General features: G+C 37.9%; 2 protein-coding genes across 7 annotated transcripts in view; both read left to right on the forward strand.

The window, feature by feature from the left end:
* On the forward strand, positions 5,526–10,919 carry LOC109823751 (glyceraldehyde-3-phosphate dehydrogenase 3, cytosolic-like). 2 transcript variants are annotated; one of them, XM_020390119.1, is made up of 12 exons: positions 5,526–5,602; positions 5,693–5,722; positions 5,803–5,903; positions 8,131–8,246; positions 8,489–8,588; positions 8,983–9,129; positions 9,217–9,277; positions 9,373–9,470; positions 9,966–10,108; positions 10,252–10,335; positions 10,418–10,507; positions 10,610–10,919. In XM_020390119.1, the coding sequence occupies exons 1-12, from the start codon at positions 5,599–5,601 to the stop codon at positions 10,653–10,655; spliced, it is 1,020 nt and encodes a 339-aa protein (XP_020245708.1). In that variant the 5' UTR covers positions 5,526–5,598; the 3' UTR covers positions 10,656–10,919. The 2 variants fall into 2 exon arrangements, with proteins under 2 accessions (XP_020245708.1, XP_020245709.1); XM_020390120.1 differs by having other exon boundaries at positions 5,540–5,602; positions 5,696–5,722; positions 10,610–10,905.
* The window catches only part of LOC109823849, a 3,974-nt gene continuing 3,091 nt past the window's right edge, over positions 15,309–16,191 (forward strand). Inside the window, exons 1-3 of one of the 5 annotated variants that reach the window (XM_020390261.1) lie at positions 15,309–15,646; positions 15,745–15,773; positions 15,920–16,191. The exon at positions 15,920–16,191 is cut by the window's right edge and continues 592 nt beyond it. In XM_020390261.1, the coding sequence (XP_020245850.1) occupies positions 16,052–16,191 (140 nt within the window). In that variant the 5' untranslated portion in view covers positions 15,309–15,646; positions 15,745–15,773; positions 15,920–16,051. The other 4 variants (XM_020390262.1, XM_020390259.1, XM_020390263.1 and 1 more) reach the window with 4 other exon arrangements.

Below are 16,191 nucleotides of genomic sequence, written 5' to 3' on the forward strand. Positions count from 1 at the left end.
TTTCTTCACACTAGTCCATGTGCACTCTCAGGCAATGTGGACTCTAGAGTGGTTCCTAACGGGCGCTAGAGGTGGCTCCCCACCGTATCATGATGATATAGCACTTAGCCCGTTATACACTTAAGCTCTACACTTTGCTGGCAACCTCTGATACCATTTGTCACGTCCCGGGCCCACGGGCCCGTTGACCGCTGCAAGCCGTGAGAGGCACCAAGAGAATTTAATTGACTAAAGTCACTACCAAGAATACTTAAGATACTACACTAGTTAGTATTGCGGCATTAAGGTTTTTCTTCCACTTTAAAACGACTACATTCTTCACACTAGTCTATGCGGTAATATACAGTGGGGGTGTTCGAACCATCCCACATTACAAAGACGGACGTCCGTCAGTCAATCAACGACATGACAATTAGCACATTCTCAGTGTCATTGTCAAAGGCGATATGAACTTAAGATGCTCCTAGTCCTACGGGCTCTAGATGTGGCTCTCATCGCATTCCAATCCGGTATAGCACTTTGCCCCGTATAGCACTCTAGCCCTAACATTCCTGCCTGAAACTGCTCTACCAATTTCATGCCCCGAGGCACACGCCTTGCACTCCGCCAAAGGCCGTGAGCCCGGGCGTGCATGGGTTGGTGTGGACGAAAGCGCTACACTCACTTTAGTGATCTGAAGACTTGGTATATACAGTATCAAACCAACCCCCCGCCCCCCCCCACCTCATTCTTGCGTTAGAGCCCGAGTTTGGTGATCGGAAGTCGCGGGAAATAAGAAATATATCAATGAAAAGATAAATATGGAATCCCCCTAATAAAATGTTAAAACAAAATAAAAACTAGACTAATTAGATGTGGTAATGAAGTCCTTTATCGTGTTGACTACGTCATCAGTATGGTGCTTTTTGCGAGCCGTGAACGCATCCACATCTATAGTGCTTAAATGAAAAAATTAGGAATCAGATGCCCGCGCTTTCTACATAGCTATAGACTTAAAGCTCAGGCTGAAGAATCCCATCCTACAAGAAAGAATGCGCAAAGTAATGAAGCCCCCCCCCCCCCACAAAAAAAAAAAAAAAAAAAAAGAATCATGTGACTAGTCACGTGTGGGTTTTGCGAGGAGAGACCCGAAGGCAAGCCTAACGTCTTCAAGCGTGATAGCACGAGTGTTGCAATGCTTAATAATTGGGCTTCGGGAATTATTGTTATAGGCACGAGTCGACCCTTTGCTTGGTGAGCTAAGGGCCCCCCAAGTCCCAAGAACACGGTCCCCCAACCCTAACGAAGTTGTGTTCGGTTCTATAGAAGTATTTATTTGTTTGTTTTTGAGTTAGATCCTAGAGAAGTTTGCATTGCCTGTAACAAAACCAATCCAACACTATATAGCTTCATCATCTTTTCGGGTTGCCTCTGTACTTTACCTGGGCCCAGCCCAATTGCCTCAAACACTTCTCAATTTAACGTTGCCACGTCAAAGGGGCCCGCAGGCTCGTGCGTGCCGGTACCTCGAAGGTCACGTGGGCCGTTGGTTTTACCTGCGAGCAGCTGCGGTGCGCTGGACCTGAAGAACCGTTCTCTTTTTTAGCCTAGTCAAACGGGAAACGGCAACCTATGATTCCAATGATTTATTGCCACGTGGAACCAAGAAACTGCCCCTTCTTTTGTCGGGAAATCCGCCCACAGCTGGGAAAATCTCGGCCATCACGCCCCCCAGGCCCCGCCAACGCCAAAAATTGATAAGCAGCGCACCCATTTTCTTGAGGAATAGGCGTTGTAAGAGATTTTGTTTGTTGGACCCTGTCAATAATTGTTTTTGCATTTTGGTTCCTATTTCAAATTTTTCTCTCCATTTCATATAATTTATAAGTTGGGTTCGAGCTAATGTCAGTAAGTGGTAAGCCCTCTTACTAATGTGAGTTCAGTCGTAAATATCTCGATATTAATACTTTACTTCTATTTCTAATTATTTTCAGAACAAAAAAAATGAATTTAATCAGCTAAGTCGAGATAGGCGACCCTATAAACTTGATATCAGCCTTTAATATAATAAGTGACAAAAACCAAATATAATACATAATTTTATATTTCAAAATTTAAGTTTTATTTAAAACTAGAACCTTAATTGTTTTTATCTTGGAAAAAATCAGTCACAATAAGCTGGTTTTCAAACTAAATAGTGGCGGAATGACACTTTTAATAGAAAATCAATGTGTAAGAACTAACCTTTGCTGACATCTTAACTAATGTCATCATAAAATATAAATTTCACGAAAAAGATATCTGGTAAAAGTGTGAACAATCTCTTGCGTAAGGAAAACCATAAATACATAAATTCCTTATATAAAAACACGGAAAAATTGCTTCAAGGCCCCAAAATCTAAAAAGTCATATGACCCAGCCCCTCATACTTTTGGTTATGTGCTGCAGCCCCAAAAATGAAAATTCTATGTGATCCAGTCCTTATTACAATTTCCAAGAAAATAAATCCCCAAACTACCCCTCTTCTTCTTTTCTAGATCTTCTTCTTCTCCAGATCTTCTCCTTCTTCCTCCTCTTGCTCCGCTCTTCTTCGTCTCGTCCAACTCCACTCCCTCTCTCTCAAACTCCAGCGCCGCCTCATAAGGTGTTATCACCTCCCTCAACGCCGCAGCCGCCGCCGTCGCCGCTCCAGCACTCGTCGTGCCCCTCCTCAACATTTCGGGTCATCCTCCACAGCCTCCTCAACTCCGCCACCACCGCCACATCGGCCACCCTCATCTTGTCGGGTTCAGTTCTTCGTCTAATTTCATGTTTTTTTTTTGTTTAATTAGTTGAGTTAGAGAAGGAGATCTCGTGTTATGTCCTGTTATCCAACAAAACCCATGACTGCATTGCCTTCAAGGTATTTCTCATTGATTTTCCAGTTAAATTCAATAAATAAATAAATATTAAAAAGATGGGAAAAGATTGATTGTTTTGGGTTTTTTTGTCTTGTTTTAGGTTATGGCATCCACCTGGAATTGCACAATGTGGCCCAACAGAGAGATCCTCTTGTCACAATCCACATCCTCCCCAGACTTCAGATTAGTTGCATCAAGATGAAAATGAGTATCAGTGTATTGTGAAGTTATGAATTATTACACTAATGTAATTCCATCTGGGCCTTTTCCTTAATCTGGTGCCTTAGTAGGCACAATGTTATTTGGCTTTCATCTTGCCTTAAACGTAGATGTAATAGCTAAATATTTTTGTATGTATGTAGTAACTGTGTATATGAACTGAAATACTTTTGTAGGGATGTGAACTATAATGAAAATGTGATATAAAATTGATGCACAAATTTGTCCTATTAACTATTTAAATACTTATATAAGTCATTAACTATTGAAATACTTTTGTTAGCTTGTTAAGTTACTCTGTTAGATTGTTAAGTTACACAGGTAACATGTTAACTTTTTTGATAGCTTGTTAAGTTACACAGATAACATGTTAACTTTCACAGGTAGATTGTTAAGTTACACATGTAACATGTTAATTTTTATTGGTAGCTTGTTAAGTTACACAGATAACATGTTAACTTTCACAGGTAGATTGTTAAGTTACACATGTAACATGTTAACTTTTCTTGGTAGCTTGTTAAGTTACACAGATAACATGTTAAAGCTTCAGGCTTCCTTTCAACGGATAAAGCATCACAAAGAGCTTGCTTTGCCATTTAGATGTCAGTTTGAAGTCTCCTCTCCCATTGGCATGAACCTGAATATAGTTAACAAGCACCGTAAAATAGTTAACATGAACCTGAATATAGTTAACAAGCACCTTAAATAATTAACATGAACCTGAATATAGTTAACAAGCACCTTAAAATAGTTAGCATGAACCTGAATATAGTTAACAAGCACCGTAAAGTAGTTAACATGAACCTGAATATAGTTAACAAGCACCGTAAAATAGTTAACATGAACCTGAATATAGTTAACAAGCACCGTAAAATAGTTAACATAAACCTGAATATAGTTAACAAGCACCTTAAATAATTAACATGAACATGAATATAGTTAACAAGCACCTTAAAATAGTTAGCATGAACCTGAATATAGTTAACAAGCACCGTAAAGTAGTTAACATGAACCTGAATATAGTTATAACAAGCACCATAAAATATTTAACATGAACCTGAATATAGTTAACAAGCACCTTAAAATAGTTAACATGAACCTGAATATAGTTAACAAGCACTGTAAAATAGTTAACATGAACCTGAATATAGTTAACAAGCACCTTAAAATAGTTAATATGAACCTGAATATAGTTAATAAGCACCCTTAAATAGTTAACATGAACCTGAATATAGTTAACAAGCACCTTAAAATAGTTAATATGAACCTGAATATAGTTAATAAGCACCCTTAAATAGTTAACATGAACCTGAATATAGTTAACAAGCACCGTAAAATAGTTGACATTTTAAGAGCCTTCTCGCCTTCTTCTTTTCTTGCATATCTAGCAATTAGAGCATTCCATGGGATTTCGTTCTTGGAATCCAACCGATCAAACACAAAACAAGGCTCATCCATCTTCCCAAAACGTGCATACATATCCAACAATGAACCCCCAACAAACACATTCAAGTTGCAAGAATATTTAACACTTAAAGCATGAAATTGTTCCCCCAATTCCAACACTTGCAGCAGAACCAGTGGCCTTCAAAAGGCTCGCAAAAGTAAACTCGTTAGTTTTCAATCCAAGTACGAGCATTTTAGGAAGCAACTCCAATGCCTCTTTAAGATGATCATTCTGTGAGTAACCAGTTATAAGCGCAGCCGTGTTGACCACATCTTTAACAAGCATTTCATCACACGCTTTGTGGGCATTGATCAAGCACCCACATTTGCAGTACATATTGATGACTGAAATTTGGAAGAAAGGGTTGCCTTGAATCTAGAACTCATGACCTGTAGTTGCTCAGTCTGTGTTCGCCTCTCACGATCCTAAAACTCATGACCTTCTTCTTGTCATCGAAGATTTCGAGGCGCTTGGTGCTGCTGACGACGGGGATGCTGGAGATGAGGCGGACCTCGCGGAGGCAGTCGGCGACGAGGGAGGAGGAGTCACCGTCGAGGAGGCGGAAGGACTTGACGAAGCGCTTGTAGGACTGGGGGGGAGTCGAAGCGGCGGAGGAAGGAGACAGAGGAGGGAGGAAGGAGATGGGGAAGGAAGAGGAGGAAGAAGTGTGATTTTGGGGGGAAGATGACAATGATTTTGGGAGGGGTAAAATTGGGTTTTTTAGGAAAACATGAGCTGGAGTCATGATAGAGGGGTTTGGGCAAAAAAATTTCAAAATTTTGGGGCTGCAGCACATAACCAAAAGTATGAGGGGCTGGGTCACATGTCTTTTTGGATTTTGGGGCCTTGAAGCAATTTTTCCTAAAAACACAAATAAAAAAAAACATTTCTTGGAGGAAAAGAATAAGTCGAATGGCGTACACCCAGCGCCAAGCGAGCGTGAGCGTATCAAACCCACCTCTTTATGAGCCAACCTAAACCCCCTTCATTTCTCTATCACACCCAAAAAAAAACCTCCAGAAAATTTCTCCCATCAACATCACAGAGATCTCAATGGGTAAATCCGTAATTTCATTCTCTTCTTCCTCCTCCTCCCTCTCGCGTCTTCAGATCTTTTAACCTTTTCATTTCTTTTCTTTTCTCTCAGCAGGTGGAAAGATCAAGGTCGGAATCAACGGTGAGCTTCTCGATCGCGACGTGTTAGTCTAGGGTTCGATCTGTTCATTTTTGACGAATTTTGTCGATTTTTTCCCCTAGGTTTTGGAAGGATCGGGCGATTGGTGGCGAGGGTGATCCTTCAGAGCGAGGATGTCGAGCTCGTCGCCGTCAACGATCCCTTCATCACCACCGATTACATGGTATAACTTCTAGATCTGTCGGCGGTTTCCTTTTTTCGATTTCGATCAGATCTTTAGATCCGCATTGTGCTGATGATCATTTGGATCTTGGATCCGGATCGAGATTTGAAAATTTTAGTTACTTGCTTGTTGGTGGTGTTAATGACTGTTTCTTAGATTTGTCGTTTTTATTTCGTTATTGGATAGTGACCTGTTTGTGGTGTTGGCTGATCTTTGGGATCTAGAGTGAGATTTGCGCTAGATCTGCTTGATCTCGAATTTAGTGATGATTTTCTCAGAATGTTATAGCATCATTTTGTTACTGGATGGTGATGGTATTGACTGATCTTTGGGATCTAGATTGAGATTTGCGCTAGATCTGTCGCTTGATCTCGATTTTAGTGATGATATTCTCAGAATATTATAGCATCATTTTGTTACTGGATGGTTATTTGTTTTTTAGTATACTGATGATTTATGAGTCCAGCTAAAATGCATTGTATAAATCACCTGCGTTAGAATGTTGCTTTGCAAGTAAATACATTCATTTTTTCATGAATGTATTTCACTCTATTTTGTATAATACATGAAGAAATTTTTCATTTCACTCTATTCACTTTGATCTACAATTGTCAAAGATCTACAAGCTAAAAAAATCATTCATTTTTTTAAACTTTGGACTTGTGGATAATGAACTTTTTAGTTATCCGGAAAACGTGCGTCTGACTCCATTTGATGTATAAGTAATATGGTGTACAAATGTATGATTTTTTTTTGTTTAGATAACTATACTAGCATGTATATCAATGTCTCGTTGCATATCATAGAATTCTGTTGGTGGACTTAACTATTCACTAATGTTCTGCGAGAGGTTTTCCCCATTATCTATAGAAGTTTTGCTTAAATCTATTATAGTTGTTTCCAGTAATGTTCTGCGAGAGGTTTTCCCCATTATCTATAGAAGTTTTGCTTAAATCTATTATAGTTGTTTCCAATATTTATTATTATGGTAGGATTTCCATTATCTATAGAAGTTTTGCTTAAATCTATTATAGTTGTTTCCAATATTTATTATTATGGTAGGATTTCCACTTTATGAAACTTTAGATATATCAGTAAACAAATTTTCTGAAATACAATTTTAGTTGCTAACAAAGGTGATGGTTTGGTTCAATTATTTTTTGGTAATTTGAAATGTTGAATAGTTATGGTGGCGTGGGAGCACTTGTTCTTATGTTATAATAGTTTTCTGCATTGTAATTGCTTAACAATATAGTTTTCTTGCAGATGATCCAACATCATTTACTTTTCTTTTTTTAGATGCCCATATTTATTAGCCTCTGATATCTACAATTTACATAATGGCCTCTCTGAAAGGGCTCTTTTATTGTTGTTGTCCCTTGTCTGATAATATGGACTTATAATTTAAACTACCAATCTTTTGGATTTAGTTTAACCACTTTTTCCACTCATTATTTTTTGTTCAATTTAAATTTCATTGATTTTGATAAACTCATCCATACGTTTCCATGTGTCAACTAATAGGGCCCTTTCAGATGATCCAACATCATTTACTTTTTAGATGCCCGTATTTATTGGCTTCAGATATCTACAATTTACATGATGGCCTCTCAGAAAGGGCCCTTTTATTGTTGTTGCCCCTTGTCTGATAATATGGACTTGTAATTTAAACTACCAATCTTTTGAATTTAGTTTAACCACCTTTTCCATCATTACCTTTTGTTCAATTTAAATTTCATTGATTTTGATAAACTCATCCATACGTTTCCATGTCAACAAATAAGCATCAATCTGTCATATATTTTAGTTTAATTTCAAGTCTCATTCCACAACTTGCTCACTTTATGGAGCACAACGTGGATTGTGAAAATGTAACTGCTTAACCAACCTGCACAACTTGAACCTGATATTATGCATTACTGGCTTGCTCCAGATTAGCAGTCTTGGCTAATGCCATAAGGACCTAATATGAGTTCTAGTGTAGTCAGTTTTTAATTTTTTATGGAAGATGCTTTTCTGCTTACTAAGACTGTGAAATAGGTCAGGGTCTTCTCTTGCAGTTGTTCTATTGCAATGCTCATTATATTGAATATTGATCAGTCTGTATTTCAAGGGAGAAAAAAAAACTGATCATGACAATAATATTTGGATAAACAAATATCTCATTCAATTAAACAAGGCTTTGCGTATGGATTGTTTTATTAATGGTGTTAATGGTTTTCTGCAGACCTACATGTTTAAGTATGACAGTGTCCATGGGCAATGGAAGCACCACGACATCAAGGTCAAGGACTCTAACACCCTTCTCTTTGGTGAGAAGCAAGTTGCTGTATTTGGTTGCAGGTTGGCATCCTATCAAGGACTCTAACACCCTTCTCTTTGGTGAGAAGCAAGTTGCTGTATTTGGTTGCAGGTTGGCATCCTTTTCTTAGTGTTGTCTTTCATATGAGAAGCAAGTTGCTGTATTTGGTTGCAGGTTGGCATCCTTTTCTTAGTGTTGTCTTTCATATCATTCTCAATAGTGTTTCTTTATTTCTTTGTTATGTATTGTTTTTTGTTGACCTAATTGTTACTGGGTTTTAAAGGAACCCGGAGGAGATCCCATGGGGCAAGGCTGGTGCAGATTTTGTTGTGGAGTCAACTGGTGTCTTCACTGACAAGGACAAGGCTGCTGCTCATTTGAAGGTATTTTCTCTTATAGTTAGGAATTTGATTTTGCCACAGGGCTCATTTGAAATTAATAATAGTGTCAGTGTTGAAAGTTGGAGCTTCTTTCATTATGGTAATTTGGTAAAACAGAATATTATAATTTTGAACAATCTCCTGACTTCAAATTTTTTGCCAATCCTTGAATCTTAGTTATTAAGGCAACCCTTTTTGCTTTTATTTTAAGCAGTCTGAATTTTTTCCCATCACATAGTTCACACATTTGTCAACCTATTCTGATAGTTTCTACTTAAGACTCTTTTCTGTTTCCTCAGATTGTTTCTTACCCAGTTGGACTTGTTGTACAATATAATGATGTATATTGCTGGTGAGTTTATTTTATTAACACTGGATTGCATCGTAATGTTTTTAGGGTGGTGCCAAGAAAGTTGTCATCTCTGCACCAAGCAAAGATGCACCAATGTTTGTGATGGGAGTGAACCATAAGTCATACACACCAGACCTTAACATTGTCTCCAACGCTAGCTGCACAACCAACTGTCTAGCTCCTCTTGCCAAGGTAATACATTTTCCAGTACTTTTTGTGGAGTTCAACAATTTGTATTCCTTGGGTAATAATGTTTTCTCTTGGATGTGATCATGACAGGTCATTAATGATAAGTTTGGCATTATTGAGGGCTTGATGACCACCGTCCATGCAATGACTGGTACTTAATCTTTTCGAGAACCAAACATTCAAATTTACTGTATCGTGTAATATTGTCGTGGTCAGTAATTTGATTTGAGCTTTCTATTGTTTCAGCCACCCAGAAGACTGTTGATGGACCATCTAGCAAGGACTGGAGGGGTGGAAGAGCTGCAAGCTTTAACATCATCCCTAGCAGCACAGGAGCTGCTAAGGTACTTACTTGAATATTCACTTTATTCCCTGTTAATGAATTTGGTCACTGTTGAAGTTTGTTATTTAAGGTAAGCATACTGTTTAGTATCTCCAGACAAATGGAAAAGTATGGCACTAGTTTTTTTCTGAAGTAGGATAAGACATTTTGATTCAGTTGTTCACGTGTGTTCCCTGTTTCACCTTGAGTTTATTAAAGCCTTGGCTAATGTGATCGGAAAATTTTCTCTGTTATACTGCTAGAGCGACTTCTGTTATAGTGATTAATTTCTACTTCAAATCATTTTCAAGGTGTGTAGTTAGAGAATCCATTTTCTTGCACGCTATCCTTGACAGATGAGCTGCTCTCATTGATTTCATTTATGTTTTGGAGGATGCTACCTAGTCTGTTGCGCCTCCTGCTATGGCCAAATAAGACTACATATAATTTGAGGCATATTTATATCATTTTATCTATGGATTAACTAATTCTTCACCCTATATTATGCATACTGTAGGCTGTTGGAAAGGTGCTCCCAGCTTTGAACGGCAAATTGACTGGAATGGCTTTCCGTGTGCCTACCATTGATGTCTCTGTTGTGGACCTTACTGTCAGGCTTGAGAAGAAAGCCACTTATGATGATATCAAGGCTGCAATCAAGTAAGTAATATTGCTATAAGCATAAGAATAGATCACTGTCGCATCAAATATATAAGAACAGATGAGGTTAATGTTCGATAATTCTTATAGAAACCTAGAATAGAGAAATGTTGCGACGATTTTTGTTTTGTTTTGTGTTTCAGGGCAGAGTCCGAGGGAAACCTAAAAGGAATCTTGGGCTATGTTGAGGAGGACCTCGTCTCCACAGACTTCCAGGGTGACAACAGGTATGCTTTCATAATTTTCAAAGAGCTACGTTCCTTGTCATCTATGAACATAATTAATTGGTGTTTTTGTGTTTAATAACAGGTCAAGCATTTTCGACGCCAAGGCTGGAATTGCTTTGAACGACAACTTCGTTAAGCTCGTCTCTTGGTATGACAACGAGTGGGGATACAGGTGATTGCTCTTTTCTAAACTTGCACATTAGCTTAATATCTCAAAATAGTCGGAAAAATTGGGTTTCTGATTTGGGCTTAATTTGCTTTTTCTCTTTTGCAGCACCCGTGTTGTTGACCTCATCCGCCACATGAGCACCGCCAAATAGGGGTTTTCTCTTGCCGCCGTTGGTTGCTGATGATCTGAGTCTGCCGGTTTCTTCTTGCACTTAGTTGGTGGTTCTGGTTATTTGTTCGGAATAATTTCTTTGCATTGAATTCCCTCCTTTTATAAAGGGCTTTTAACATTAGTTTTGTTGGGCGTGAGTTCGGCCCAATCTTTTCTTTTCTTTTTCTGCAAGATATTTGGAACTGAACTCTTCACGTTTCCTGCAAGATAATTTGGTCAAAATTAAAGTATCGCTTTCTTTCTACTCCCATCTCTTACCTTTCAACCATGATGCGTCTTAGCGCATGAAATTATTTTGATAGTATTTACAGTCCCTGAGTCTGGAATGATGTTATTTCTCTTATGATGATAAGTTATTATATTTTTAAGTCGTAAGTGCTAATAAAATAGTTTGTTTAAGAAGCGTAAGCGTCGTCAACCCTTACAACCCTAACTAGATCGAGTGCCAACACTTACACGCTTCTCTCTTCGTGTTGCTGTATGATTTCGATCTCAGCATTTTCACTGGGGAGCACCGGGCCTCTGTGATTGAGAGAGAGGGAGATAAATCGCGCATAATTTGCGCGCGACAGAGAATGAAAAGGGCAATGCTGGTGAAAGAGAAGGAAAAGGAATGGACTCGGGATCATTTCATCGTGGCAGACCCCAAAAGCGTTCGACGTCAACGCGTGCTGTGCCGCGTCGATATGTCTAAAACTGATTCCATCATCTCTCCCTCCCTTTTTCTTCTCAGGGCGCGAACACGCGATGTGCGTTTCTTTTTCAGGGCACCGTGTCTTGTAACAATGCGTTTCTTAATCAATCTCCCTCTCTCTCTATATGCGGATGTGATATCTATCTTTTTTAGTGTGGGGGCTTATTGGGAAAGTTATTAGAAGAAAATTTTAAAACCGATCCAAACTATGTTTTTATTTTTAAAACCGATCCAAAAGTTTTTTATTTATCAAAATCGACCCGCTTTTTGCCACGTCAGCTTAATCCCATTCTTAAACAGTCGGGGTTGCCAACCCCGACAGTTTAGGAGATTGTTAAATCCAAATTAGAAGCCTTAAACCCGGTTTTTGCTGTCTTAAATAGTCGGAGTTGGCAATCCCTACTAATTAGGAAATGAGATTAAGCTGACGTGACAAAAAATGAGTCGATTTTGATAAATAAAAAAAAAGTGGGTCAGTTTTGAAAATAAAAACATGATTTGGGTCGGTTTTGAAAATTTCTTCAAAGTTATTATATATCGTACCCAAAATCCTTCCATCTTTGTTGGTTCTTCAATCAACGCAAATCAGCACGCTTAGCAACCTTATTATTGATAGGCAATATCATTGGGTGACCGTAAAGTTGCTTTCTATGTAGGGTTAATTTCCCAAACCCCCCCTTGATTCTATGTAGGGTTAATTACTTAATTTCACAAAACCCCCCCTTTTATATATCTTTCCTTTTTTTTTTTAACTTTTGCTTTCTCAAAACCGTGATTAGGTGGTCAATCAATACTCTCATAGACCCCACAGCAAGTGAAGTGAAATGAGGGGTTTAGGCGGAGTACATAAAAAGGGCATGATTAAGCTCGCTCGCAGCCTGACCTCGGTCAAAATAAAAAATCAGTATTGTGTAGAGATGAACCTCGTGTAAGAGATGAAAATTTCTTTTATAACTTCATTGTTTTTTTTTATTTTGTGTTGATTTGAAAGAACGAGAATCCTTGAATCAATACAGAACATGAATGATTGAGGATAGGCGTACTGATACGAGGATTCCCCTCTCTTATACGGAGAAATCCATTGAATCGAAATCACTTGATACGTGATGTTGGAGAGGACGTACGAGAATATGTAAATCAGCATTTGAAGATGAATACACCGATCCAAAGATTCTCCTCTCTTACACGGAGAAAGTATCAATAGAATCGGAATCAACGGACAAGTGACGTTCAAGGCGATAAGAACCCTTGGATCAGTACAAAACATAACGCTTTCGTGGGTCCTCCTCTCTTCACATCTCTTTGAACCACCACATGCGGAACGGATCTAAACCATTTGAGAGATCACAACCGTATGAAAATGTTATTAACTTAGGTATGTGTTGATGGTTATATAAGCCTTTAGATGTACTAAAAGGGATAATGAGCACGTGCATATTCTGTAAACCGCATGAGTTATGAACATTGGTCTCGTGGCATGTTTCCCCAACAACCTCCCCCTTCACCGTCTTTGCTAACTTTATGTTTAAATCTGTATTATTTATTATTTTTAATATTTTCCACACAGGAAGAAGGTACACGCATAAATGCAGCCACCTTTACACTATTGCCCCCGCATGAGTGGGCTATTATCACACGTGGCTCCATGTGGGTTGGGGGAGTCCCCTACTGGATTGAAAGTAGGGGGGAGTCAAATCTTTCTAAAGCTGATGTGACATTAACAACCCTAATTTACAATGTGATTTGGACATCATAAACCCTTTTCTACTGGAAAACATCATTTATACCGTGAATCTTCTCTAGAATTAACCACTTTATAAAGAGATTTTTGTTTAAGGGGCTGTTTTTTGCGCGGTGGGGGGGGGGGGGTTTGGAATCTGACAAGAAGGCTACATATGATTTTGGTTTCAAGACATTTCCATTCTCTATGTTTGGTTCGCTGGGTGATTTAAAGAAATGTGGGGTGAAATAGGTTGCCACATTAGATTTTCAAGAAAGCTCATTTCAGACTAAAAGTAGCTGAAATGAGTAAGAAATTTCACATCTGGACATATTTAAATGTTTAAAGCACTATTAAAAAGACGGCTTGAATTAAAGGGGAATATTTAATGTCCTGTCGTTGAATATTTAATAGGAAAACTCATTTGATTTTCTGATTTCTGGATGTTCAAACAGACACAAGAAATGAGAAATAATGTTTTCTAACCTATGATTTCAATGTGAAACAAACCCAAAAAAAGAAATGAGAGAAACCCTCTGAAATGTCCAGAAATGTTTTCCAGCCTAGTTTTCTGTTTTCTTTTTTTTTCCGGAAATGTACCAAACAACCACTAATACTAGTTATTCTACTCAAACACGTGTGACCGTATACCATCTTTGTACATGCGCATTGCACGTGTCAAAGATATTGTCTATTTCAAGTCAAAGATGATAGTTCAAGTAGTTAATTTTTCATTTTCTTAAACGAAGACAGATGCACGCAACCTTAATCCCCTCAATTGTGGTCAAAGTAGTCAAAGCCTTAAATTAACTTAGGAAAAAGATCTACAAAAACATAATCGTATTAGCCATAAGAGCTTACTTGGCCCCTTGAAAATGACTTCATGAGCACATTAAACTAACAAAGCAAAATCCTAATTATTTTTCTATTAGTTCTTTTTTTTTTTTTTTGAAGCGATCTTTCTATTAATTCTTAACCTCCCTTGTTTGCTTATGGGCCTTGTTTCATAATCATACAACTTGTATGTCACATGCATTAATATATTTCACGCTGATTTCAATGGATATAATATTATTGAAGATAAAGTTTGATGTATGCTAGATTTTCTTTCTTGCTTTCATTGTTTTCCTCCCCGTTATTGGCTTTCCTTAGCTCGGTGGTCTCCATCGTTATCTCCTAAGAGTTTTGGACGGTTTAATATTATTAAAGATTATTAAAGATTTAAAAAATATATATTAAATTTGTACGGTTTAATATTAAAGATGGACAAGGGAATGATGAGACATTCATAGGTCTCATTTGGAAGTTGTTCAACTAATTTGTTGGGTAGTTTAAATTGTCTTTATTATTGTTAGATATGTCGGTTCTTATGTTTTCATTTATCTGTTTGTATCTCAATTCAATATTAAAAAAAAGAAGTTATTCATTGTAATATCAGTTCATAAACGCATTGGCTTTAACTTATTGCTAGCTCATAGTAGTACTAAAAGGGCAGAGAAAGAGAGGGTGGTTTTGGGCTAGATGTTGGGTTTAGGATGAGATATACAGAAGCTTTTTTTTTTAATTATACAAAAATGATAATTAGTCAAAAGAGAAATTGGGTAGTCATTAATTCAGTGTATACATGCACCATATGTACTCAGAATCTAATTGCTTAGTTCCACTTAAGGACAAAATTTTGAAAACACCCGTTTTTAATATTTAAGTAGCAAAAACGATCCTTTGGGGAAAAAATTTAGCAAAACCGATCCTTTTCTTCAGAAAAGGGTCGGTTTTGTTGTTATTGTGATTTAGCGAAGTGTACGGGACTACTAGCCCCGTACACTTCATTTTTGTTATCGTGGGGAAAATAGAAATGAAGTGTACGGGACTATTAATCCTATACAATTCGCTAAATCACAACAACTGCAAAGCCGACCCTTTTTTTCAGAAAAGGGTCGGTTTTGCTATTTTTTTTTCAAATGGTTGTTTTTGATATTTAATTATTAAAAGTGGGTGCTTTTAAAAATTTATCCTCCACTTAAATAACTAACTAATTAAAATTTTCCTATTGTTGACATTTATATATGTAGATTATGATTATAAACATATAAGCTTTATATAGGATACAAAACTTGTACTATGATGCGCAATTATAAGTATCAAAGAATTTAGGCATTATTTAAAAAAAAAACTAGACTTTAAAATGTCAATTTACAGCTCCCACCTCAAAATCATTTTCCCCTTCCCAAAAAAATCAAGTGAGCCACCTTTGCATCTCTCAACTCAACTCAAACTCAAACTCAAGGATCTCTGTTCATTGTGCCCAACTCCTTAAAATCTCCATCAAGATCAGCTCTACAAAGATTCCTCTTAAAATTCCAACTCCCTCTCAAGTCCCCATCATTATCTGCACACCTCCATTCAGTTCTCTGTCTCCCTCCTTTTTCCCCCTTCTTCAGCTCTTCCCTTTTTTGCTTTCTCTAAAACATGATCGCTGAGCCCGCAGCTCCTTTTAATGGGTTCTTGCATCTCAACCGTCTTCTTCACTCTTGAGCCCTGATGGGTTTTCTCTCAGGTTCTTCTCCTCCTAGAATTTCACTTAAAGATTGGTTTTTTTTTTAAAATCATTTTGCCTTGGCTGAATCTTTACTGGATCTTACCAAATCTTTGCAGGTTCTTGATCTCCCAAATCCCCACTTCAGGTTTGTTTATTACCTTTACTTTCACTGAATCTGTACTGGGTCTTTCTCATTAGTGTGCATGTACTTGCCAAAATCTCTAGTTGAGCTCAAATGGGCAGTACAGAAATCCGTGAGAACTCTTAAAAATTGTTTTTTTTTCCCATTAGGACTACCCAAAGTAGTACAAAATCATACTTTGGCTAGTTTGAGGAATACCCAAATCAGTTCAACTCCCAAGATCCCATCCTTGTTCTCCCCAAAGTTGATTCCTTGATCAGGATCACCTGTTGATCTCCCAGATGTCCCAATCTTACTTCCCTCTTCGTTGGGAGAGCACCGGTGATCAATGGTGGTATGCTTCCCCCATTGATTGGGCCGCCGCCAACGGCCATTACGACCTCGTCCGAGAGCTCCTCTACCTGGACACCAACCTCCTCAT

Source organism: Asparagus officinalis, chromosome 9 (genome assembly GCF_001876935.1).
Source record: "Asparagus officinalis chromosome 9, Aspof.V1, whole genome shotgun sequence".
NCBI classification, from domain to species: Eukaryota; Viridiplantae; Streptophyta; class Magnoliopsida; order Asparagales; family Asparagaceae; genus Asparagus; species Asparagus officinalis.